General features: G+C 46.4%; 6 protein-coding genes across 8 annotated transcripts; 4 read left to right on the plus strand and 2 right to left on the minus strand.

Annotated features, from left to right (window-relative positions):
• The first annotated feature begins 515 nt into the window (after positions 1–515).
• LOC122618106 lies at positions 516–3,064 on the plus strand. The gene is made up of 2 exons (XM_043794240.1): positions 516–2,488; positions 2,929–3,064. The coding sequence occupies exon 1, from the start codon at positions 1,132–1,134 to the stop codon at positions 2,476–2,478; it is 1,347 nt and encodes a 448-aa protein (XP_043650175.1). The 5' UTR covers positions 516–1,131; the 3' UTR covers positions 2,479–2,488; positions 2,929–3,064.
• A 901-nt stretch (positions 3,065–3,965) lies between these two features.
• On the plus strand, positions 3,966–7,283 carry LOC122618107 (protein tipE). 2 transcript variants are annotated; one of them, XM_043794242.1, is made up of 5 exons: positions 3,966–4,251; positions 4,385–4,580; positions 4,640–4,813; positions 4,876–5,112; positions 5,483–7,283. In XM_043794242.1, exons 1-5 carry the CDS (start codon positions 3,975–3,977, stop codon positions 5,538–5,540), a joined length of 942 nt encoding a protein of 313 aa, XP_043650177.1. In that variant the 5' UTR covers positions 3,966–3,974; the 3' UTR covers positions 5,541–7,283. The 2 variants fall into 2 exon arrangements, with proteins under 2 accessions (XP_043650177.1, XP_043650178.1); XM_043794243.1 differs by having other exon boundaries at positions 6,261–7,283.
• Positions 7,284–8,022: 739 nt separating this feature from the next.
• On the plus strand, positions 8,023–10,966 carry LOC122618102. The gene is made up of 7 exons (XM_043794235.1): positions 8,023–8,388; positions 8,448–8,658; positions 8,954–9,038; positions 9,099–9,301; positions 9,358–9,524; positions 9,580–9,874; positions 9,951–10,966. Exons 1-7 carry the CDS (start codon positions 8,243–8,245, stop codon positions 10,416–10,418), a joined length of 1,575 nt encoding a protein of 524 aa, XP_043650170.1. The 5' UTR covers positions 8,023–8,242; the 3' UTR covers positions 10,419–10,966.
• LOC122616478 (cilia- and flagella-associated protein 298) lies at positions 10,694–11,920 on the minus strand. Its single transcript, XM_043791941.1, has 4 exons — positions 11,546–11,920; positions 11,186–11,455; positions 11,009–11,125; positions 10,694–10,735 (listed from the first exon to the last, which is right to left on the minus strand). The coding sequence occupies exons 1-4, from the start codon at positions 11,918–11,920 to the stop codon at positions 10,694–10,696; spliced, it is 804 nt and encodes a 267-aa protein (XP_043647876.1).
• A 142-nt stretch (positions 11,921–12,062) lies between these two features.
• Positions 12,063–15,475, minus strand: LOC122618103 (ero1-like protein). Its single transcript, XM_043794236.1, has 5 exons — positions 15,042–15,475; positions 14,399–14,662; positions 12,987–13,672; positions 12,620–12,928; positions 12,063–12,558 (listed from the first exon to the last, which is right to left on the minus strand). The coding sequence occupies exons 1-5, from the start codon at positions 15,180–15,182 to the stop codon at positions 12,507–12,509; spliced, it is 1,452 nt and encodes a 483-aa protein (XP_043650171.1). The 5' UTR covers positions 15,183–15,475; the 3' UTR covers positions 12,063–12,506.
• A 4,789-nt stretch (positions 15,476–20,264) lies between these two features.
• Positions 20,265–23,907, plus strand: LOC122617268 (protein masquerade). Of its 2 annotated transcripts, none has more exons than XM_043793038.1 (8): positions 20,265–20,388; positions 20,469–20,618; positions 20,675–20,971; positions 21,100–21,255; positions 21,316–22,230; positions 22,289–23,189; positions 23,248–23,525; positions 23,585–23,907. In XM_043793038.1, exons 1-8 carry the CDS (start codon positions 20,265–20,267, stop codon positions 23,905–23,907), a joined length of 3,144 nt encoding a protein of 1,047 aa, XP_043648973.1. The 2 variants fall into 2 exon arrangements, with proteins under 2 accessions (XP_043648973.1, XP_043648974.1); XM_043793039.1 differs by having other exon boundaries at positions 21,103–21,255.
• The last annotated feature ends 687 nt before the right edge of the window (positions 23,908–24,594 follow it).

Here is a 24,594-nt window from a genome sequence, read left to right on the forward strand (position 1 = left end):
ATAGTATATATTTATCTTGAAAATGTGTCATTTTAGAATGATGCATCCCAAAGAGGCTATTGTATTTTCGCATTTATGTGGAAGGGGGCGTGCCCGGTGGTTGACCATAACTGGAGCAAACACAAAGTGCCCGCACATGGCGCACTCGGTGCACTTGCACTCTTGGCCATGTGGAGGCCGACTTAATCAATGGGAACGCTGGCTGGGAGTGGGAATGGCCCGAGCGGAGCCAGCTTGGCGGGCGTGGGCAGGGGAGTGGGGGCGGGAGCGGGAGCAGCAGGGGTGGCCTGCTCTTTTCAGCAATATGTGAATGCGGAACTATTGATTTTGCAATAAAAGTGCGCGCGCATAGCCGAGATTTATGCCAAAAAGCGGAGAGTAGCGAATTCCACGAGACCCGCCACGATGTGTGCCATGTTGTCGGCGGTCAGTGAGGAGAAACCGGAGAGCTGGAGCGCTGAAGTGCCGTAACGCTAGAGAGCTGTGAAACCCGTAGACCCAGAGCCGAGCCGAATGCAGTCGCCAGTGCGGAGCAGAAAGCCTTGGGTCACGAGCCACCAGCTGCCAGTAACTCGAAGGGAAAAAATAATTACCACAGAACAGCACTGCTCCAGAATTAACAAATAATTGTACATAAATTATAAATCCCAATAATAACCAGATAATTGTGTTAACAAGCGGAATCCCTGGAATTGTGTGAATTTCCCAGTCCAAATCGACAGGGAAACCCGCTGGGCACGTGATGCAACCAACGTATGGATGGGCCCAGTGATTAAAGTGAATTTCTGTGGGGTCAGCTAGCCAAAAATCGATAGGTTTGTGGCCTATCCAAGGAACGTGTCCTCCAGCTGGAAACGTGCGCAGCCTGCCGAGTTACCAATTTTCCCATTTTGTGGACCCATAGAAAAGTCGGAGGAAAATCTCAACCTACGCAGGGTTATATAATCGCACAACATACAACACCGCCCACGCAGTTTTCCAGCTAAATCGATAGACTAAAAACCGACATGACGAGCTTCTAATTGGATTGCACGCGAGGGATTAAGCAGCACAGGGATTAAAGAGGCGGCACCAGTCCACCAGACCACCCACTTGCTACTTGGAATTACAGGGTAGTCGGCCGCTTGAGAAATGGGCAAGAAAAAGGTGCCCGTTGAGGACCTGGTGGTTCCGCCGCAGGACACACGGATATGCGGCACCATATGCATCTGCCAGATGACCCTGGTGCTCAGTTCCGTGGCTCTGGTCTACCTCACGGTGGCCATATACATGCCCTCCACCAGGGCCTTCAAAAGTGGCATTGATCCCACGCCGGTGATGTGCACCACCACACGGGCGGTGAACAAGGACAACTGCGAGTGGGGCAGTTGTGGCGAGTGGTGCCTGAGCAAGACTTCCGGTGCCTGCATCCAGATCTACGTCAATCTGCGCAGCAATGGCAGCAATCTCATATTCCAGAACTGCACCAACTCAGCCAATAAAACGTGCTACGGCATCGACCAGGATCGGGCGGACAAGGCCAGGTGCATCAATGATGAGTGCAAGAATCTCACGGGTACCTTCAATTGCACCGCTGGCCAGTGTCTGAACATCACGGATGCCTTCGAGTGCATCTTCCACAACAGTGATGCACCAGTCAAGTGTTCCGGCAGGCGGGGCAAGATCAACTGCATGGACATAAGCGGCTTGTACTCCTGCAGTCGAGGAACCTGCCGGAAGATCAGGACTCCGTACAACTGCGACAGGAGGTGTGTGGACATCCCCACCCGGAACAAGAACGTGGTGGTCCTGAGCGGGGACAAGGTCTACCTGTCGCAGTGCCAGAATGCCATCAATGCGGAAACTCTGGAGGAGGTGTGGAATGAATCCAGCGACAATGTGGCCATGACATCGTGCTACTTCATCAGGCACACCTCGGACCAGGTGGATGCGGTGGACTGCATCAATGGCTCCACCCTGGAGACCAACATGCTCAGCGATCTGACCAACTTCACATATCTGAGCCACCTGCATGTGTCGGTGGCCACTCCAGTGCCGGAGATAGCACCACCCGATGTCGATCTGACCATTTCCAACGAGTCCAAGCTGATGATCAACCTGGAGGGGTGTGTGAACACCCTGATGGACGAGTGCAAGGAGTTCCTGAAGGACTTCGGACGCGATGGCAGCGACCACAATGCCCGGGCCCGCTTCCCGTGCTTCTATTCGCCCGGAAAGAAGGATGTGGTGGTGGCCCGCTTCGACCTGGAGGTCACCTATCGCCAGTTTGTGTTCGCCTCGGTGGTGCCATCGGTTCTGTTCGTGGTCTCGTGCTCCATCCTGATCATGTGCCAGACCACCGTCTATGTGGGCGACGACGCCAAGATGCGGTTCAAGGGATGCGTGGACACGGAGACGGTCCTCAACAAGAACAACGTGGGCGCACCCACCAACGGCGACATGGGCGGGGGCGGCGGCGATGAGGTTATGGCCCTATGAGATCCGTCACGTAAGCTCTATATTGCGGTACTCTTATATCTGGACATCTCGTCTTTATAATGAATTCTCTCTGATGACTTGCAGTCTTTGCGGTAGCCCACATGTGACAGGTCTACCAGGTGTTCTAGGTCTCTATTTTAAATGCCCCTTGTTTCGAATTCAACAGAAAGTAGAACAGTCTCTAGATTTATTCCATCTTTAGATACTAGAACAGAAGGGATCAGGAGTTATACTCCCCCATCTTCCTACTTTCAAATAGAAAAATTTAATCTGAAATAATGACTATACCCATCCTAACTCCTTTTTAGAAGAGCGATTAGTATAGTTCTATTCCAATAATCAACACCACTGAAATTCTATGTATGTTATAACCAATAACTTAGGTAGTTCCCCAACTTTCCCCCAATGCCTATAGTTCTTTATACTAACATGTAGTACTGCATCTTCCAGGCATTCCTCTGCTCCAGGAAGACAGTCCGACACACCAGACGGGAGTCTTCGCTTTGCAATAATTGGAGTTGGGCACCAGCTGAAGTCAGGAACACAATCGAGCAACTTGAAATTCTTTGTAATCCTTCCATCGAACTTTTGACACTCCGACACCCCAACACACAGAAAGACACAGAGACACGGACACAGAGACCACACCTCAGAGGCTTGCAAGGACACTACTGAGCTAACCAGGACAAACTGAATCTCACAGACCGAAATCCAATGCGAGGCGCTTGACATTCTCAAGATACGACGATCGGCAGATCTGAAGACAATATTAGTATATTCTTCGACTGTTTAGTTCAGGATTAGTTTGAATTTTTTTCGTTTTTTGGAAAAGAGCCACAGGCTGCAGGACTTGTAGGATAGCAGGAGATTTAAGGGCGAGGTTATATTTAAAGTTATTGCAATTATGGAACTTAGTTTTATCTAGGGAGTAAACGCACACACGCATACGCACACCCACATGCACAGCACACACACAGACAAACAGATACACCCACTACAACACACACCACACCAGAATCGGCTGAAGATATAGAAGATATAGAACAAGGTTCAGTCGCCGGGAGAGAGGGCAGAGAAATTCAAAAATGGCTTAGAGTGAGGGATGCGTGATCAAAAATCTAAAGAAAAATCTCGAAACGACAACTCGTCGATAAAGTCAAAGCAAAATAAGTTAACCCCAAAAGGCTAACATAGAAACATAATAAGCATTAATTTAGATTAAAGCAAGAAAAAAACAAAGAAAACGATTTAATATACAAAGAATACAAAATAAGAAATACATTTTCCATTTCGGCTATAAAAATAAGGCAGATAGATGGGCAGGAGATCGTTAGAAAATTAGGCTAAGGGATCCCCAAGCAAGCGAGATCTTAATTGTTGTAGAAGCGCGAGTGTTAGCGGTGTTCATTTTAAAGGCTTTTACCGATCCAACTACAAACTAAGCACCCCACACGAACCCACACCCAAAATAACTAAGAGAACCGTATTTCTCCGCCATGAAGAAGAGCTCCACGCTGACCACGACCACGTCGATGCCGGCGAGTCCGACGCTCTCGGCGCAGACGCTCTCCGCCAGCAAGATCAGCCTGAACAGCAGCCGGTGCGGCTCGGCGGGATCGGGATGCGGATCCGCATCCGGTTCGATGCGCTCCGCCTGCCAATCCCCGGTGCGGCCGGGGAGCGGATGCGTGGACGCCATCAAGGCCAAGCGCGAGGAGATCGAGATGGACACGCTGCTCGAGAAGGCAAAGTTCTATACCTCCGTGTGCCTTGGTGAGATTTTAAGTGGCTTGTGAACGAAGCAGCGGTCAGGGAATCTGCCAAACGGAGAAAAAACAACCGCTGCATCGTTTACAAGCAACTTGACTTTTGGAATACCCTTATCTAACTGAGTTAAAACCCACAGGTACGACTGCCATTTTGTCGGTGTTCACATTCCTCTTCCTGATACCCTTCGTCGTGGATCCCGCCATCTCAACGATCATAGCGGACTACGATCCAGTGCCGGTGACCTGCATCGTCATCGACCACATCTACGCGGAGGGCATCAAGAACTGCAGCTGGAGCTCCTGCCGCGAGGGCTGCACCTCATCACTCACCAAGTGGGTCCTTCATTTGCCTGATTATATACATTTTTTATACATGTTCGTCTTATTCCCAGGTGCCATCAGTTGTTTGTCAACTATACGCGCATCCCGTTCAGCGAATGGGAGCGCAATCCTCGGGACCTAGACACGGTCAACTGGGATGTGAGCTACACCAAGTTTCTGATCAATTCAGAGGGTTGTGGCTATCCACCCACGACCAATTGCAGTATATTTGCCAGGCAATATGGGTGAGTTAGAAGCTCGCTATGAGTCCAATGACTATGAGATTCCTAATCCGAATCCTTACCAGGTTCTCGCACATCGGAGAGCCCTTCCCCTGCTACTACAGCAGGGCGTATCCGGAGGTGGTCATCGGTCGGTACTCGTGGGAGAACAACCTGTACCACCTGATCCTGTCGCTGATCATACCGAACGTGCTCTTCGCCATCTCGATCGGGGTGCTCAGCTATTGGTACTGCCCCTGCTGCGAGAAGGCCTGCAACAAATCCTCGCGGGTCTACGCCGAGAAGTTCCCGACCAAGGAAGAGTGAGTGCTATTCCGTACCAGCTGTCAGCTGTCCTGCATCTTGTTCTCATTCATTGCGAAAAGTTTGGCAAATTGAAATCCCCCGTAATCGTATTCGTATCCGTATCCGTATCTGTATATTACACACCCAGTTCCATGGACCATGTACTCATTGTGCCTTGTATGAAGATATTGTCGAGAACTGTTCTATCATGCTGTATCCTCCTATGAATGTAACTTCTTCCTTTTGTTAATCGTTAAGAAATTGGCCTGATCCATCAGTCGAACCACGAATGTAACCCTTTAGTTTCCCAGTATATTTCCTACCCAAAAGCCTCTGTATTCTATTAGCTTTTGTTATCTTCTCTTTACTACTCTATATTACTTTCAGGATCGTTAACTGCATGAAATGTAACACGGAAAAGTCGTTGTCCTTGAATGTATTTTGAATATGATCTAATCAATGCGCGAGTGCCCGACCTTTGATCCCCAGAAATCTATTGTGATAGGTTAAGTGCGATGGTATTTGCTATAATCCCTGGATCCCTCGATCCAGATATCTTGCACATATTGTGTGGCACCCAGTTCTAGCTAGTCCACTGAAAAAAAAAACAAACACCCGCATCTATTTGAAGTCCAATACAAATTGTTACTCTGAAGTGTCCTTAGCAATTACTGCCTTCCTTAATATTTCCAATTGTAGTCTCGTTTTCTTTATCGCACAAAAGCAAAATACCATTCGAAAGGAATTTTGTATGGTTTATACACACGTATCACTCAAAAAAGAAATACAATCAAAACTCACAAGAAATATACTCAAAATATTAAAGGTCTAGGCTCAAGCAATGCAGACAAATTACAAAAGGTTTCTTTCAGGCTTAAATAAATTAGTTAACACTCGGGATTGCAGCATTTCCCCTATTTCTATAATCTATAATGATATAATAACATATCGAATACCCTCAAGTCTTAACGATCTTATACTAGAATGGCTTTAGAAAATGTTTTTGCATGCTTTTCTTTTGATCTATTAGAAATGTTTGTTGATTTCGATTCTAGAATGGCATGATCCGTTTATCCCAATCTATTTAGCATATATGTACATATATACCGCTTTTATCTGACTAGCATTGATTAAGAAATCTGTTCCAATCGCATTCCAATTCTAGCAAACTTCTGTGTCACAGTGACGAAGATGATGATATGGAATACTAGCAAAAATAATATTAGTTAAAGCCCTTAACAAATAGCAAATTCAACTTTGTAGTCTGTACCACACATAGCTTACCTAGATATATAAACAAGCATATAGAATTCCATTTGCCATCACATCAGACGATAAATATATACATAAATATATAAATCAAGTGGAGCATCGCCGAAGAAGTAACTTTTTCTCAGCCATTTTATTCAACTTTTGCGCTCAAGAGATTTGTTAACATAAACTTTGCCATCATATTGTTATGCTAGTTATATGGAAATTTCGTTGGCTTTAATGGCTTTTTTTTTGGAGGCAGCAGCGATGCTCCAATCTCGACTTCAATTTTCACAGAGATAATACCAATACCAATTAATGAGTCGCTTGTTTTCAACAAATTGTGATAGTAGTCATAAAAATATTAAGTAAATTCGTAAAACTAACTAAAACGGAAGCGAAAACCAAAAAAAAACCAATCAAACAAACAATTGTATAGAACCGAATCCGCTCCAGGCCGCAAAACGCGGCGAAGATTCATAGAAACGGGGCGGTACGAACTCCAGAATGAAATAAACCCAGATAAAGATAGATATACTACAAGATACCAGATACAATCCATTGGGGATAAGCAGCGGAACCAAATTAATCACTCACAACACGCTCACATTGGGACACTCTCAACATTTTTGAAATAGTTTTAACGATCTTATGTAAAAACCAGCATCTAAACGGATTATAACAGTATATATATAGGCATATATATGAATATATATATAGATATATACGTATACATATAGCTTAGCAGAACCGATATAACGCACGTTGCTTATGAGAATTTTTTAAATCATACAAACCAAACCGAAGAACAAACCAATTTGAATGCAAAACGATTAAAATTTTTTACTTAACGTGTCTTTATCAATAAACAAATTAAACCAGCTAACGGCCTATTTAATAAACAATTCAAAAATGAAAGAAACCAAAACAAATGTGGAGAAATGCTAAACAAAACCCAAAGCTGTTTTCATTAAGCCAATTCGGGGAGAGAGTAGCGCAAAACGAGGCCACGCAGGTGGGGTGGAGGGAGGGCATCCTCTCCAGGCGCAGGCGTGCTTCCCAGGATCCGGAACCGTTTGTTCAGCTGGCTCCATCCCTGTCCCGGTTTCCATTTCACTCAAGGGTTTGTTTTGGCCTGGGCTGCTTCACTTTCGCTTTCGCTTTCGAAAAAAAAGTAAAAGTGCGCAGTGTCCTTTGGCAGTCCTGGCATTCCGCACTCCTTCCGCTCCGGGTTTCAGTCAGGACTCAGTGGCCGTCGGGAGTGGACGTGCGAAAATCGGGCAAACAGGCTCCTTTAAGCCATCAGAACTCATCCATCAAACATTCACTGCGTTTATGCGATGCACTTTTCACGCATTGCGTTTCATGAAAAGTGCCAACTCGCGTGTGCATAAACGAAAACAAACGTTCGAGTAAAATGCGTGAACGGGTCGGTCGCAACCCTGGAAACTCCGAATAATTTAGGTGGCAACTCCGTCCGCAAATGAAAGACAAATCGGCCAAGTCTTTAACTGGTTGAATCTCGCCTTGGCGGCGTTAGAACATAAGACGTCCCAGTTCCCCACCTGCCATTCCACATATCGCTATCCCGCACGTCCGAGTGATTTTAAATTCCAATGAGCCAAGCTAACTAAAATAGAACGGCACAGGCCAAAGCCACCCGCCCACCCCCACAAACAAACCACCCACCCACCAAAGCAACCACCACCCACCAAACCAAAAAGGAATCACCTTGAGAACGGCGTAGGGTGACAATACAAAGGACAGCATTGGGCAGGAGGAGCAGGGCCGGAAGTGGGCCACCAAATCAACAAGTCGTAAATTAGCCGAGAATTGGATACTCAACCCACACCCAGGAGCCATTACCAGGTGGAGACCCACACCAGGACGGGATAAATGGGGCGACGCAAGGACAAACCGCGGGTGATTCCCGAACAGGATGCGCGCATCTGTCGCGCCATCTGCCTGTGCCAGCTGACCATGGTGCTGTCCTGCGTGTCCATCGTCTACCTGAGCGTGGCCATCTACTCGCCCTCCCTGAAGTAGGTATCTACTTTACAGCCCCCTTTATAAGCTACTCATAAGTATATTCTGTTCCTAGGGCCTTCAAGTCCGGCTTCGAGCTGGATCCGGTCATGTGCCAGACGGTGGATCGCCAGATGCCCAACAATTGCCCCTGGGCATCCTGCGGAGAGTGGTGCCTGACCAAGACCAGTGGCTTCTGTCCCCAGATCCACTCGATAGTGCGACGCAACGGCACCGATATACAGCTGAACAACTGCACCCGAGTGACCAACACATCGTGCGCCATGGTGAGTTCATAGCACCTGTCCAGGATAAAAAGTTCCGAAACAACAATTGGTAAACTTTTGTGACCAACTGTAGCTGTACTTTAAAGTAAACAAACTACTAGAAGACGTCATCGTCTTGGGCATCCAGCAATAGAAAAAGTTCCGCCATGACTCATTCTTTGCTTTACCCACTGCCGGTGGACAGACGATGAGGCGTGTCAAGTATTTGCCCTCCACGGTTTTAATAGGCACTTGGCGCCACGAGAGTTTAACGATCATCGAACGGCCATTATCCTTCATTATTCTCTCTTTACAGATTGATCTGAGTCGGCTGAACAAGTTTAACTGCAATAACGGCACCGCCTGCAATAACATCAGAGGCGTCTTCAACTGCTCCAATGGTAAGTTTCATGCTAAAGACCCACTGTGAATGTTCATTAACTGATTGCTTTTCATCGAAGGACACTGCAAGAATATGTCGGAGTTCTTCCTGTGCCACCACAAGGCCGACGGACTTACGGTCAATTCGCAGAAGGATAACAAGAAGCTGAATGGATTCTTCGAGTGTCACGGGGTGCACTGCACCAAGATCAAAAAGCCCTTCAGCTGCGATCGTTACTGTTCCAAGATAACAACTACCAATGTCAACACCCTTATTATGCATGTAAGCTGGAGATGGAGTGGAATTTAAAATGGTACTAAAATCCATAATCCTTTCAGGAGGACAATCTCATTGCAGCCGATTGCGAGAACGCAGTGGCTTTTAACCAGGCCCGAGGATCCGAGCACGGCGTGCGTATCGAACCCTTTGAGTTCTGGAAGGAGGATGATGGCAACCTGTTGACCAACTGTGCCACAGTCACAAGAGAGTCGGACAACCGCATCACGTAAGTCTTAAGTCGCATTATATCAGCTATGGCTTACAATCTGATATTTCGAAAGTGCCACGGATTGCATAAATGGAACCCTTCTGGAACATGACACCTTGCCTGCTCCCTTCATGAACTTCACCCAGTTCTGGGCAATCTATGAGAACAGCACCAGGTCGGTGGATCCCGAGCAGAGGTACCTGCCCAACCAGGCCAACCTGACCATCTACAGCTGGAAGAAACTGTTCATCAACCTGGAGGGCTGCGTGAACACACTTCGTGGGGAGTGCAAGGACTTTGTGGCTCGCTATGGCAACGATGGCGACAACAATACCGCCCAGTCACGCTACCAGTGCTACTATAACAAGGTTTGTGGGGGAACAAACTCCATTTGAATTCCAGTTTTGGTATCAGTTTACCTGACGTTTGTATTACCTCTTACAGGACTCGAATGTGGAGTTTGTGGTTGCACGCTACGATTTGGACAAGGTTTACAGGGAACTTGTGGTCTCGCTGATTGTGCCCATCGTGCTCTTTGTGATCTCCTCTATATCGCTATGCATCATCACCAAATCCGTAAAGGTTGGGGACGATGCTAAGATGCGCTGTGTTTGTGCCGGCGATGACTCAGATAATGATGGTCCCTTTGGCCCAGGACTCGCCAACAAGCAGCAGGATCAGATGTATGATACGGACGACGATGTAGTTGACCTGGAGCACCAAGCGATGGATGGTCACGAAATGTCGGACCACGGCCTTCCGATGGACAACCAAGAGCTAATCGGCAGCACCAAGTCGCTGATACCAATCAGTCCCGCCGGAGATTCGGGAACCAGTGAACAGAACTTCGACCAGGAACAGGAGAAAGCCACTACGTGCGATGTCCCCGAGAAACCACTAGTCATACTGTAAGCGGATTAACCACATCAGGCCATGCAAGTCGCATCGAAAAATAGGATTCCAGAAAGGACTACTGGAAAACCATACAAAACAGCACCAAACTTTAAGGACCTGTGCATTGTACAAGGGGAACTGAATTTAAATTCTACTCAGCGCATTTATACAACGTTTACACCAACTAACAGATAAATGGAACGGATCTTTACTTTTCTTGGTTGAATAAGGATAATCACACATATATACTGGACATATAGCCCCCAGATGAACAACGATGGGATGGCCGAGCTTTATTTACCCGATCCCCGCTCTAACCGTTGCAGCAGATGCGCCTTAGAAAAAGTTGCATTTATATAGAGTATATATAGCATAAACCAACTGACATCTGCTGAACGAAGCAAAAGAAAAATAACACCAGGACAGACCAAGGATATAGGCATCCGTCTCGCCTTAACTCTCGACTTTGTAGCTACGCAATATTCAGCGATTTCTTAAACTAGTTTAGCCGGTGGAGCAACAGTACCTACTAATATCTGATATACTTATACTCGAATTATAGCAAATAAAACACCATTTGGAATTCTCTCTACAAAAAAAGGTCCTACCTTGAGTTCCTCCTGGCGGCGGAAGGCCTCAGCCATCATCTGACGACGCAAGGGCTCGGTGATCACGGCCTCGCGTCCCGGCGGTCCTTCACCAATTTGATTCAGCTTCACGACCACCTGGTTAAGTATTAGGATGGGTTATGGAAAACAAAGTTAATATATCATAGGGACAGCCACCTTGGTTTTGTCGTTCTGACCCAAGTAGTCACTCATGAGCTTCCCCATCAGCATCTGGCGTCCTGCAAACCAGAACTGCGCCTTGGAAGGTTCGATGACCTCCTTGGAGGCCTGAGTGCCAGTCAGATCCTCGGTATTGGTGAACTCCATGCGTATGGTGTCGTGGGGCGGCAACTGCATGGGATACACAATAGTGACAGCACCACGCAGAAGGTTCAATGCCTCCTCAACGATCTTTAGGGTCAGTGTCTTTGAGGATTTAGCCAGGCGCTAAAGGTTTTGAAGATTAAATATTAATATGGTTCGGCTTTTAACATATCTTCCAAATTCGAGCAGAGATGCACATTTCCAATACATTACCCGATCCACCATAGCCTTAGCGTCGGTTATGGCACCTGCCAGGACCTTTTGCATCGCCTCCGTTGGTTGCTGTCCATTTCGGCGGAGAAGCGGATCCTTGTTGATAGTGAAACCACCCGACGGGATGCACTTATCCGCCCAGACATCCTTAAGCTTGAGCTCCTCCCTCTGTTCCTCGTTCAGGCCAATCATTTCACCCGGTACCATGGTTCCGTGTTCCCCCAGCTCCTCAATCTCCATGCACACACGCTGAATCTTGAGTTGACCATTGTGGAGAGCCACAAGCTCGCGCAGCACAGTATCGGTCTTCTCCTTAACACTTGTCTCATAGAGGAAGATAACCTCGTCTCCGCGTTTCACCTGAAGAAGCACCATTTCGCACAGAAAATATAGTCACAAGAACAATCAAGTGCAGATCGACTGGATAGCAATTCGTAAATGTCACAAAAGCCGACAGCTGGAACGGCAAACAACTTGGTTGCTAGGACCCGTATCGATGGAGACGTTAAAGAGGGGGTTTCAAAACAGACAGAAGTTTATTTTAGGTCCTTGTGTCGTAAGGTTGTGTTATTGCACAATGCGTTTACTTGCTCATTAAGTTCCGCTCACAAACTCCTCCAGATACAATAAATACTATGCTAACTTACAATAAACACCTGCATCCTTCCTGGGCTATTTTTTTGTCATTTGGTTTTTTTTTAGGGTGATACGGTGCACTAAAGTACAAGTAGCCTAGGGTGATAGTTTGTATGTACAGGGAAGCAGCTATCCTGGGGTTGCTAGCCTCTGGCCGGTAAAATGTTACGAACTATGGGAGGGAAACCGCATTCAGGAGAACACCCAAGATGCAGCCCCAGCGATGTGCGTATGAATTAACTAGTACGTGGAGCGGCGGTGCACAGCTGCTCATGTGAGGCGAATGAGATCCGGCTCGTCACTCGGTTAGTACAGACTGGATGGGTTACCTCAGCACGCGCCGGAAGTTCTCCATCTCGTATATACTGTTGGATAGTCTGCAAGCAAATGTGGAGTTATAAATATTCTAGCAAACTACTTTTACTCTACAAGACGCACCTGCCAAAAGCATTAAATAGAGCTACAATCTCTGTTCGCGACAGCCTGAAGATGGGATCCGCTTCGATGTGCGGCTTGTCCCACAAACCGCTTTCCGTGGCCAGATTGAGCTTCTCTGAGTAGAGAATCTTTAGAGCAGTACCCAATCCCTGCGTCTGCAGCTTTCCCCACAGTTTGCACTTGTCGCAGCCCACACAGCTCATGATGCGGGATATGTTGCGGAACTTCTCCTTGTAGTCGTGCTTGAACTTAATGGAGGCAATCCCGTTACTGAAGAGGGCGTTTTCGTCGAAATGAGATTGGAAATTTCTGCAAAAAGAAGCAAGATTAAAATCTTTGTAGATGAAGAGGGAATTCTTTGACTTACTCTATAACAGACAACATATCGTTGATGGCTAGCTTAACCTCATCATCCTCCTCCGCGATGCCTGTGTAGTAATCTTCCCGCCGCAGATAAGGAGCAGCCTTGGCCAATGCGCGAAGTTCTATCAGATAGATGAAGTAGAGATTGCGAAGCCAGTGCGGACCCTCACCGCCTGTGGTTTCTGGACTAAAGCGTCTCTTAAACTCCTGTACATTGGGACCCCAGATGCCCTGCGGATCGAGGAAGTCCTTCGACTCCGACAGCAGGTATTTGGAACACAGATGAATATTGATACTAGAGTGAAGGCCAGAAATAATGCGGTAAAAGGCACGCTGCTCCAAGCACACATCACGCAAATCCAAATGGGGCACGTAGTTAGAGAACTTGTTAGCCGTCTCGTTGTTGCCACCAAAGCAGTTCTCTAGATAGATACTCTTCCAGATCCGATGTGCCGACTCGCCCTTATAACCTGTGTATCGCTCCGGATTTAGAAGCAGATCCACATACTGGGAGCCCTCCTCATGATCATCCACGATGCAAAAGTCCTCTTCCGCCTCGTCGTGCTTTGCCCACAGCTCAAATTCCCGATGCGCCTGGTCACTGATGCTCGTGTCCAGGAATCCCAAAGAGCTGTCAAAATCCTCTCCATCCGAGCAGGCTGCGCCCCCCACTTGAGCCTCGCGCGTGTACTGTAAAGACAAGATCCAGATGAGGAAGTCAGTAAGGTAAGGTAAACAGTTGTGCAAACAATCGTGCTTAAGTTTTAAGTCAGTCATTGTTTCATTGATGGTTAAGTAATCTTTAATTAAACTGATAATGCTTTTTACGAATATATTAATATATATTTCTGAACGGCATTATCAGTATAAATAATTATCAATACTTTCATACGATATCTGGCTAATAATATGATTTTGTTTCTTTTTGCAATCTGCGAGTATAAAGTGTTTTTTGTTTATGAAGATAAGAACAACTGCTTTTTAAGAAATATATTGCACTGCACTTCTTTTGAGTTATCTGTAAAAATATAATTGACTTTCTGCCTCGTTTTTTCCTAAAGAATTTTGGTGTTTTGATTACTTAACTATATGGAATAGTTTATTAGGGAGTGATCAATACTTTAGATAAGACCAAAACTAATTAGGGGCGGATGAACGCTTGATGACATATGAAGACCACGTCAGCATTGCAAAACAAAATCAAAGGCCACATCATTAACAGCGTACGTAGGCTCAGTTCAAGATTACGGATGCGGTTCATTCTTGAGGAGCCGCAAACATTCGAATACAAATAAATCACCTACAAACCCATTGAGTGCTTGGCTAGATAGTGGAGTACCACCGATTTTGGTCAAAGAATGAATGAGATAAGAATCGTAGTGTAGACGATAGCTCGGTAAATACCCGGAAACTCACCTTGAACGCGGCCTTCTCCTTGTGCTCGCCCTTGTCCTTAATGCCCTGGGGAATCGCTTGCTCCTCGCAGTTTTCCACCTGGCAGAAGCGGATCGCACAGCGACTGTCATCCGGCCAGAAGGGGCAGTCCTGCCGCAGATTCACCTTGTAGAAGCGGAAGAAGTTCTTCACCAGCAGGCTCTGCAGTCGCGGATAGATCTTCATGTTGTTAAAGTGGTCCACCGTGTCCACATCGCAGCTGCAGTCGTTTATAGATCCCTCCAACTGCGAAATATATAAATATCATAGAGTTGCGGTGGGAATAGCAGGTATATATACTATATACAAATAAGATCGCTTGAGCACCTTTAATTGACTTTATATCACGGTATATCACTGTGAATGTATAGTGTATATACTGTGCATATTGCAATATAATTAAACCAAAACCGACGTTAGCACGAATAACTTTTTCCCTAATATCATTTAAAAGTATTTAAGTACATATATCATCATTTAATAATTAAATTCTCAATAGGAATATTTAAGAATCACAGTAAGGATTCGCTAGAGGATAAGCAAATTATGATGAAATGAACTACTTTAAATACCGACGAATTTTAATATGGCTTAAATCAGGAATTAAATCCGTTTATACACCCACCTCGCAGAAGCAGTTTTTGCTGGTCTCCGCCTCATCGATGGCTGCAAAGTATCCTCTGGTGGTGTCCGTCCAGAACAGGAGCAGGATCAGCACCACCACAGCAGAGGCCCAGAGATTCCTCTGCACGGTGCGTGTTGTCATTGTGTGTTTTATCGCAAGTGTTGCTATTGTTGTGACTGTGGCTGTTGCTATCGGCTGTAACTGTTTTTGTTGTTCGCAGGGTTTTGTTTTTGCGTGCTCAGTAGTTTTGCGCTTCGCCGACGGAGTGCATCTGAATCCGATTTCCCCACCGGTGTGATTTCGCACCTGCGATTTCGAATCCCAATTTCACGAGTTTAGCGAGCATTTGCGTTTCGCAGCAGCAACATTGTTGATTTACTTTCGGTTCATGATTTTGGACACGTACTTGGCGTTTGTGTGACCGCAGACGCTGAGCGCCGAAACGTACTAAAAAATACCTCAGCCTGTGAGCGAAATGCGGTCACTCAGCACAGCAGGTGCTTTTCAAATAGGAACAAGTGTGTAAATTTTCCAATTTTCCTTAATATATATTACGAAAATTACAAAATTAAACTTCTCGAAAAAAAATATTCAAAAAATGTATTTTAACAAACAGCCCCGTGGGATTTCGCCCAATATCAATATCAGTACGATATTGAGAAACTTCGCGCCAATGATTTGAAAGGGGCAACCCTCTTTCCAGGGATGAAACATTTTATTGTAAGAGGTTGCCAGATCGCGTTATTAGGAACAAATCTAAAGACCGCTCGATTTGAATCTAAAGAAAGGGAAAGAAAAGTTGTAATAACAAAATCTTGACAGTGCGTTCTACAAATTTCAAAACTTTTTGAGATCTGATAAAAAAAATAAGAAATTGTACAGGGTAGATAACTTTACTTAACATACAAGACATATGTATGTATGTATCTAGATATACTAAATTTTTGATTAGGTCTTGTTCATTATTACTAGTAAATAAATTCTGAAAAGCAAAACTCTTTTGATTTAGATATGAAATGTGAGCATACCATCATTCCAAATGACTTCTGCCGATAATATTCAAGATAACATTCAATTGCCAATCAATTGATTGGTAAATGTGAATATTGTTATGGATTTCTTCGTCTCCAATATTGATGCAGTTAATTAATTACCTCAAATATTGATTTCGCCTATTCTTCGGCGTTGAATGCATCTTTTGTTCCCATGACAAACCCTTTCTCCGACGATAGCACCCCTCAAAGGAGCTCGCGACCCTCGATATGCAAATTGAGGAAACTCGGTCAGATCTCGGATCGAATCCTTTCGAGCCCAAGATCATCATCGTTCATCGCGCCGGGGGGTGAATTGCTTAGAATGCAGGGCACGACGATGCAGGCTCGTCGATTATTTGAACATAAATCGCCTTAGGTCGTTTGGAAAATGCATTTCAACCGCAACAGAATGAGGTCTACAATTTTAATTTAGTTACATCTAAAAATTTTACATAGTAGCTCCTTAAGTTTAATAACTTCAAGTACTTATAAAACGTATCATATTTATAATGCTAAACTTATACATATTATGAATAGTAATTTCTTTGAAGCTTCAAGACTCTCGCTTCTTTTTCTTTATTCCGGTTTTATTCGAAATAAAACTACATTTTCTCAAAAAAAAATCCTTTCTTTATGTCCCACCTGAGCATCCTATTTCTATAGGAACCCATCAAAATTTCTCACGGAAAAGTGAAATTACAACAACGGGATGACTTAAGCAAAAAAAAAGATGAACCTGAAGAAAAAAAACGGGGAAAAATCTTGGAAAAAAATGTACCGAACGAAAGGGTTTAATCATTTTTTTTCCAAATAGGACGATTAATGCAGAAAAAACGCAGACGAAAACATGTGTGGCCAAAGGACAGGGCGGCGACCCTCGGCATTGTTCGAATTGAAAAGGAATCATCGCGGACTCGGGCGAGCGATTTGCATACGCAGGACGAAGGACGTAGGACGCAGGACGAAGGCTAAACCACCACCACCAACTCCTTATCTATTTGCCTGAGGTCCTCGGGACCAGGTATAAAACGATCGCACTCACACTCGCACGGAATGATAAATACTTTTTTTCTCAATTCGTTTTTTTTATGAACTTTTTTCACTTTTTTTTACCACTTTCGGTTTTTTTTATGCAGCGTTTTATTCAAATTTCTAGCCGATCTGGTCGTGTGAAGTTTTGTCTTGAGAAGATTTTGCCCCGAAACGAAGGATGCGCGACGGCTGCGACTGCGTGTCTCTCGGGGAATCGAACGAAAGGAGCCTGGGAACATCCGCGAAGGACTCGCAGGCTTGTCTCTGTACTCATTTGCCTAGACATCGGATCTTGGAACTGTCTAGACAATGCATAGGAAATGGGTGGCGATAGTAATTAGCACTATCTGTTTTCTATTTCAAACTTAGCAGAATGATATTAATATGATATTATATGATTACCGTTTCATTTGTAATTAAATTTAAAAGTTACTTAAATCAAACATTTGTTAATACATAAAAAATTATTATAGTGATTAAGCTATGTTAAAGGCTCTTATGCTTTTTCTTAATTTTGCACAGCAGTATGTCTTCTTCAGCACATTCAATTCTTATAAGCATAAATTTGCGATATAATTTCCATCACCACCCCAATTAAATACTATTTTCGCCAATGCACTTATGCAAAACTGATGACTGATTTTCCCGACTCACCGCAAATCCCGGGATCTTCGGCTTACCCGATTTTCCCAGGCCATATGCAAATGCACTTAGTTGCTCATTAGATTCGCGTACACTCGTAATTGCAATTCGCAATGTTTTGGCAACAGGACGACGTCAACAGCTCCTCAAGATTCGGGATCGGGGATCAGGGATCAGGAGTTGCGAATTAGCATATGTAACAAGATGTTGGCCAACGTAAGATATGCAAGCCAGGCACTTGAGATTTGCATAACTAAGCCGCGCACACAATGCAAATGTGCAAAAATTATATTTACAGGATAGGGGTACGTTAATCCGCTAAAGTAGGCACACTCCGGGGGTTCTTTTTCATTTGCCAAAAAACTGTAAAGTAGGGTGGTGCTAATAAAGATGTCGCTACCTTCGGTGATAAAGTGCCGAGTTTCGCAGAGTTAGGAGCAACAGTGCTTACGTTTTATGATCCACCTATAAAAAAAAGGTGTGGGCCAGGTAAACAGGTGATGGTGTTAAGAGAATCGATCGCCGCTCTTCGCGGGAAAGAGGCTCGAACTCTTCCACCTTCCACACACTTTCTCCGGAGAATTCCCGGCCTTGGCGGCTTACCATCGCTGAGAACCTTGAGTGCTGGTCAGTCGGCTTTTGGCTTTCGCAAGGTGCAGTCGCGTCGTGATCGCATCCTCCAGATACTATATACACATATATATATACACACACACACACAATACCAGAGATACCGAGGATCGTTCTAATTTAAACAAAAACCTTTGTGAGTGAGTGGCTTTTCCTACCTGTTTTCGCTGGACTTTGCATATTGGACTCTAGTTAAAAGTGGGTTTCCGAATCGATACCAATTCTCCTGGCTGCCAGCACACAGTTAGGCGGTATGCAAACATACCGTTAAGATCTGAAGATCTTACGATCTCGAGATCCCAAAGAAAGAAAAGAGACGGGTATGGGGATAGCCGAGAAACCGAGAAGTCGCTTAACTTGTTCGTGCGACAAGCCTAAGGCGAAGAATTCCTCCAACTCTTCGAGACATCGACATCGTGGTCTTCTACGTTTCTTCGCGTGTCTTCATTTCTCCAGTCGGGACTTTTATGGAAGTGCTAAAAACGAAAGAAACCAAACAAAAGAGACCCGAATCGCTTTGCAAATTGACAAATCAACTACGATAGTTACGGTTTACAGTGTACGCTTTACAGTTAAGCCAAGCGGTTCTATTTGTTATGAAAGAAATCTTTTCTTTTTCTTTTCGCCTGGCGTGAAATTCAAATTCGTATACGCATACGCATTTGGCCAACTGGAATGCCAAGTGATTCGATTCCCAACCCATATCATGCCAGTGCCAAGAACCAAAGAACCGAAGAGCCAAAGAATCGAAGAATCAAATAACTGAGGAAACGAACTCGACCGAAAGAGAGAAGAACGATCGGTGTTAATGCCGTCGCGCCTTATGCATCTGACCTAGTTTTTGGTTTTGGTTTTGGTGCCGGACTTGGTATTCATGGTGGCGTAGGCGTGGCGATACCGCTGGTATTGGTGGAATTCGTGGATTTGGACTGACAGAATGGGGCAGGAATGTGTTACCCAGAGGAGAAACGACTCACTTGACCCAAAATACGTGCTAGCACTTTCTATCCCTATCAGCTGGCCAAATAAACATAATAATATTTTCATTTTTTTTTTCTCCGTTTCTGCTCGAGCCGTTGAGAAATTTCCGGTTTGTAGAAAGCTTTTGTTTAGTCCGCACGTGATTGGGGAAGTCCGATTCCGATTCGGATTCCGCATCCCATTCCGATTCAGTTTCTGTAAGTCAAGTAACTCAAAGTGCACTTTCGCTGGAACATCCGAGATCTCTATCGGCCAGGTTTCATTTCGTACTAAGTACTTTCTATTTCATTCATTAAACGGTTTCGTTAATTGTGGCCCAAGAATGCCCTGGCTTTTACCGACCTCTCTGACTGCCCATAATTATTTGCATGGTCCTCTTTAATTTTTCGTTGACTTGTCTTGAGTATGTGTAACCAGTTTTGGGTCGTCGGTTGCCATACTCGTTCTGGGCAACCCAGATACATGGATTATGGCCGGAATGGAGCTGGTGTGGTGCCCGTTAGGCGGCGGCAGGCACCGCTACGTATACGTAATATTGAAATGGGGCACCGGGCACCTGCAACGCAGAACCAGAGCCAAAATATACAAACTGGTTTCGGGCTTATCACACACCTTGCCTCCCAGTGGTAATATCTCGATGATGAACCATCATCATCACGATGATGATGATCTTCTTTCTAGGCCAATGATCTCTGGGCTCGTGGCAGATGATGCCCCTGCTCCAAGCTGCCGCATTACGTCACTGGGGGGCCCGAGGTTACTTGGAATCATGATGATTCAGTGGCGGCCACCTCGACTTTCACTTGACCAGCGCTAATTATCTCCCCACTATCTTTCTCTCTGTCTCTCTTGCAGATTCTTGGTAAGAAATGAACACGTGCTGACCATTTTGGACCATCGAATTATGCCAAGACATTCGAGCACAATGAGCCGCCTTGTTCTGCCCCTGATCTTCAGCGTTTTGCTGTTCAGTAAGCCATTCCCATCACAGGCTCAGGATGAATCCCTGGCTGGCAGTTTCCTATCAGGTGAGAATTCTGTTAATTCCTTAATTTCTTTAGAATTCTAATGCTAATGAGTTTCTTATATAATTTGTCTGTCTTTTTAGGCCTTTTGGATACCATAACGAGCACCGCTGATTCCAAGGACTGTCCTGGAGTATGTGTCCACACGTTGGCCACTTTGATTTGCTACGAAGTTCTAGACGATGTGGCTTGCCCTTCGCCCAGCATGAAGTGCTGCATAGAGAATGCTCCAGGTAATATTAATTATAAATAAATTTTATTTTACATCCTAATTAAATCATCTTCTCAGCCGGCAAGAATGTCACTGCTGTGAGAGCAACCACAACGCCGAAAACCACAACCACGGCTAGCACCACCACCACCCAGAGGACCACCACCACGGTGGCCACCACCAGCACCACAAAGAGGACCACCACAACGAGCACCACTCCAAAACCAAAGCCAAAGCCACAGACCAAGCGACCTGTCACCAGCTCCACCACAAAAGCCACGGCGGCCACCACAAAGAAACCCAGCACCACCAAGAAAGTGGCCACTGCCAAGCCCAAGGACAAGGAGGAGGCCACCAAGGCCGATGATGCAAACAGTAAGTTTGGGAGAACCAACTTCTTTATAATTTATTTCCCCAACTTCTAAAGTACCATGCTAGAGGTCTTTAAGTCGCAATTTTCAGAATATGTGATTCCAAATCCTTATATATTTCAATACTTTCAGAAGACTGCACTGGAGTTTGTGTGGCCGACCGCATCGCGGAGTACTGTGAGGCCTATTTGACCAGCGACGGACTGTGCAAGGAGGGCACCAAGTGCTGCGTCTCCCTGGATGAGTATTCCAATGGCAAGCTTCCCAAGGATATCTACATTCCAGCCAGTAAGTAATCCCCATTGAATGATACCCCTTAAACTTAACAAACTTTCGATTCGCCCATAGAACACATGGGCAACTTGAAGCCCAACCAGACGCTGTCCGAGAAATCGGCTCCCGCAAAGAGTTCCAGCACGTCCACAAGTAGCACCACTAGCACCACCAGCACCACCACAACGCCAGAACCGGCTAGAACCAACAATAGTTCTCCGAAGCCGAGCAAGCACAAGAAGCACCCGACCACCACAACGACGGAGGCAGCCGAGGAGGAGGAGGATCAGGAGACGGAGGAGGATGGCGAGGAGGAGGAGCCGCCACTGAGCAACAAGCTGAAGTCCGGACAAGGTCAGGGCCAGGTGCTGAAGGAGTGCGAGGGCGAGTGCATGAATGGCATATTTGCGATCTTCTGTGATGACATCGATTCCGATGCCTTCTGTCCCGGCGAGGGAAGCTGTTGTGTGACTGGAGGTGCCTCGGAGGCACCGCCCTCCTCCAAGGCTCCGCCCACCAAGCCGGCCATCAAGCATGCTCCCAAGCCAGCAGCCAAGCCCGCTCGTCCCGCGTCTCCACCGCCGCCACCCCCATCTTCGACCTCTGGAGGCGGAGGAGGCGGGGACTTCCTCTCCCAAATCATATCCTTTGCGGAGAGCACTCTGAACTCGCCATCTCCACCACCGCCGCCACCTCAGGCTCCGGTTCAGGTGCCTCGCTGTCCGGGATTCTGTCTGCTCAACATTATGGCCGCCTTCTGCGAGAGACCCTCGGTGCTGGTTTCCACACCCACCACCTGTGCCAAGGGATCCGTGTGCTGCGACAACTCAAGGGCCGGAGCTCCCAAGCCCAAGTTGCCACCACCCACGCCCTCGCCGACGGCCCCGCCCACTGCTCCGCCATATGTCCTGCCCAATACCCCCAGTCCCGATCCGCGAGAGGAATGCCCAGGATCCTGCATCGTCAGCCTGCTCAGCTTCACTTGCTTCAGTAAGTAGTGATTGGACTCCATGTTGGGTTTCTTTGAGTAATACATAATTCCCCATAGAAAACGCCGAGATGACTGACATGTTCCGCTGCAAGCGTTCCGGCCAGATTTGCTGTGCGCCCAAGAGCAAGATCCTCGAGAAGCAGCAATTCCAGACGCGCAACGACACCGCCTACTACCCGGCACCACCCCCACCGCCCATTGGTCCACCCCAGGCATATCCCCCACAGACACCACCCTACTCGTACATGAACAACGCACCGCCACAGGGACCACCACCTCAGATGGCGCCACACCACCCCAATCCCTACCAGCCACCGCCGCCGGCGCCCAACTACGGAGATTACTATCCAGTTTCCGGACCAGGTCTTCCGCAACAACCTCAGCCCCCCATGACCACGCCTCCGACGACGACAACAACCACCACGACTCCAAGGCCACATGTCTACTCCAAGTATGTGTGTGGTGTGAAGGGAACTCTGCGAACGGGCAGATCCCAGGCTCTATCCCTGGTCTCCTACGCCCGTGCCAAGTACGGAGTACAGAGAACAGCTCGCCAGATGACCTCCGCCGCCGGATACTCTCCGAACTTCAACAAATCCAATGAGCGATTGGTCCTGGGATCCGCCATTGTGCCCATCCAGATTCACAACGATAAACTGGGTGACCTAGTGGAGTCAAGTAGTCTGCAGAGCAACCAACTGCGCTCGTATCACAATCACCAAGCTCAGGCGGATCAGCCGGATCTGGTCTATCCGGAGTACTATCAACAGAGATCGCTTTACGGACTCCAGTCGAACTTCAGCGGTAGACGAAGGGCACGAGTGGTGGGAGGAGAGGATGGCGAGAATGGAGAGTGGTGCTGGCAGGTGGCGTTGATCAACTCCTTGAATCAGTACCTCTGTGGAGCAGCTTTGATCGGAACCCAGTGGGTGCTCACAGCGGCCCATTGTGTTACCAAGTAAGTGGTTACCCCTTTGCCAAGCCAGATATGATTCCTAATACTATTCCTGTTCCAGCATTGTCCGTTCCGGAGATGCTATCTATGTGCGAGTAGGTGACTACGATCTGACCCGCAAGTACGGCAGTCCAGGAGCGCAGACACTGCGCGTGGCCACCACCTACATCCACCACAACCACAATAGCCAGACCCTGGACAACGACATCGCTCTCCTGAAGCTCCATGGTCAAGCGGAGCTGCGGGACGGAGTGTGCCTGGTGTGTCTTCCTGCACGAGGAGTGAGCCATGCGGCGGGCAAGCGATGCACAGTGACCGGATACGGATACATGGGAGAAGGTACTTACTTGATCCTAAGGATTACATCGGAAACTTCTAACTTCTGGTCGTATTTTAAGCTGGTCCCATTCCACTGCGAGTGCGCGAGGCGGAGATTCCCATCGTGAGCGATACGGAGTGCATCCGGAAGGTGAACGCCGTGACGGAGAAGATCTTCATCCTGCCCGCCTCCAGTTTCTGTGCCGGCGGCGAGGAGGGACACGACGCCTGCCAGGGCGATGGAGGTGGTCCTCTAGTTTGCCAAGATGATGGATTCTACGAGCTGGCCGGCCTCGTCTCCTGGGGATTCGGCTGCGGGCGGCAGGATGTGCCCGGCGTCTATGTGAAGACGTCCTCGTTCATCGGCTGGATCAACCAGATCATCAGCGTGAATAACTTATAGTGAGGACACACTCGCAAAAGGACACACTGACACCATGTGCGGGAGGAACCCCGCTCTTGTGGCGATTGCCAGGACTAAGGACTAGCCTGGTGTAGCCTACGATTGTTTCCAGGGGTTCCCGCTCTTCGACTGCTAACGTAACTCCATCCTAGTGTAATCTATTCATACCTAAACCTAAATCTAATGGCTCCAAATCCAGAATGCAACTATATTAACTATTACGATTATCGGTAGCGTAGACGGCAATCTTTAAAAGTATTCCCCTATTTGATAACGCCCTATGGTAAACTGTTTTTGTATATACAAAATAAATACAAAAAATCTTCAGTTATATAGGCATTTACTATATTGAAGGCTGGGTAAAAGTGAGAACTTTAATGGGGGATTTTTTTCATAATGTTTAATAGTTAAGTACGTTACAAATGTTTTTCGCTTTCCATAGGAAACTGCTTACAAAAGTCTTATAATTATATATTTTTTACCAAAAAAATATTTGAATATTTCCGAAGGAAAACGAATTTTGATTTCCAAGACTAAAAAAAATGCACTTACATAATGATTCATGTGATATGGGAAAAGGGTTATGCAATCTTATTCAACCTTTTTTTTTGCTGAAATTTGAATATTCCCAACAGATTTAACGGAATTCTTCATCAAAACGGATTTAAAAGGATCTTTTGGATAGTA

Source organism: Drosophila teissieri, chromosome 3L, assembly GCF_016746235.2.
Source record: "Drosophila teissieri strain GT53w chromosome 3L, Prin_Dtei_1.1, whole genome shotgun sequence".
In the NCBI taxonomy this organism is placed as follows: Eukaryota; Metazoa; Arthropoda; class Insecta; order Diptera; family Drosophilidae; genus Drosophila; species Drosophila teissieri.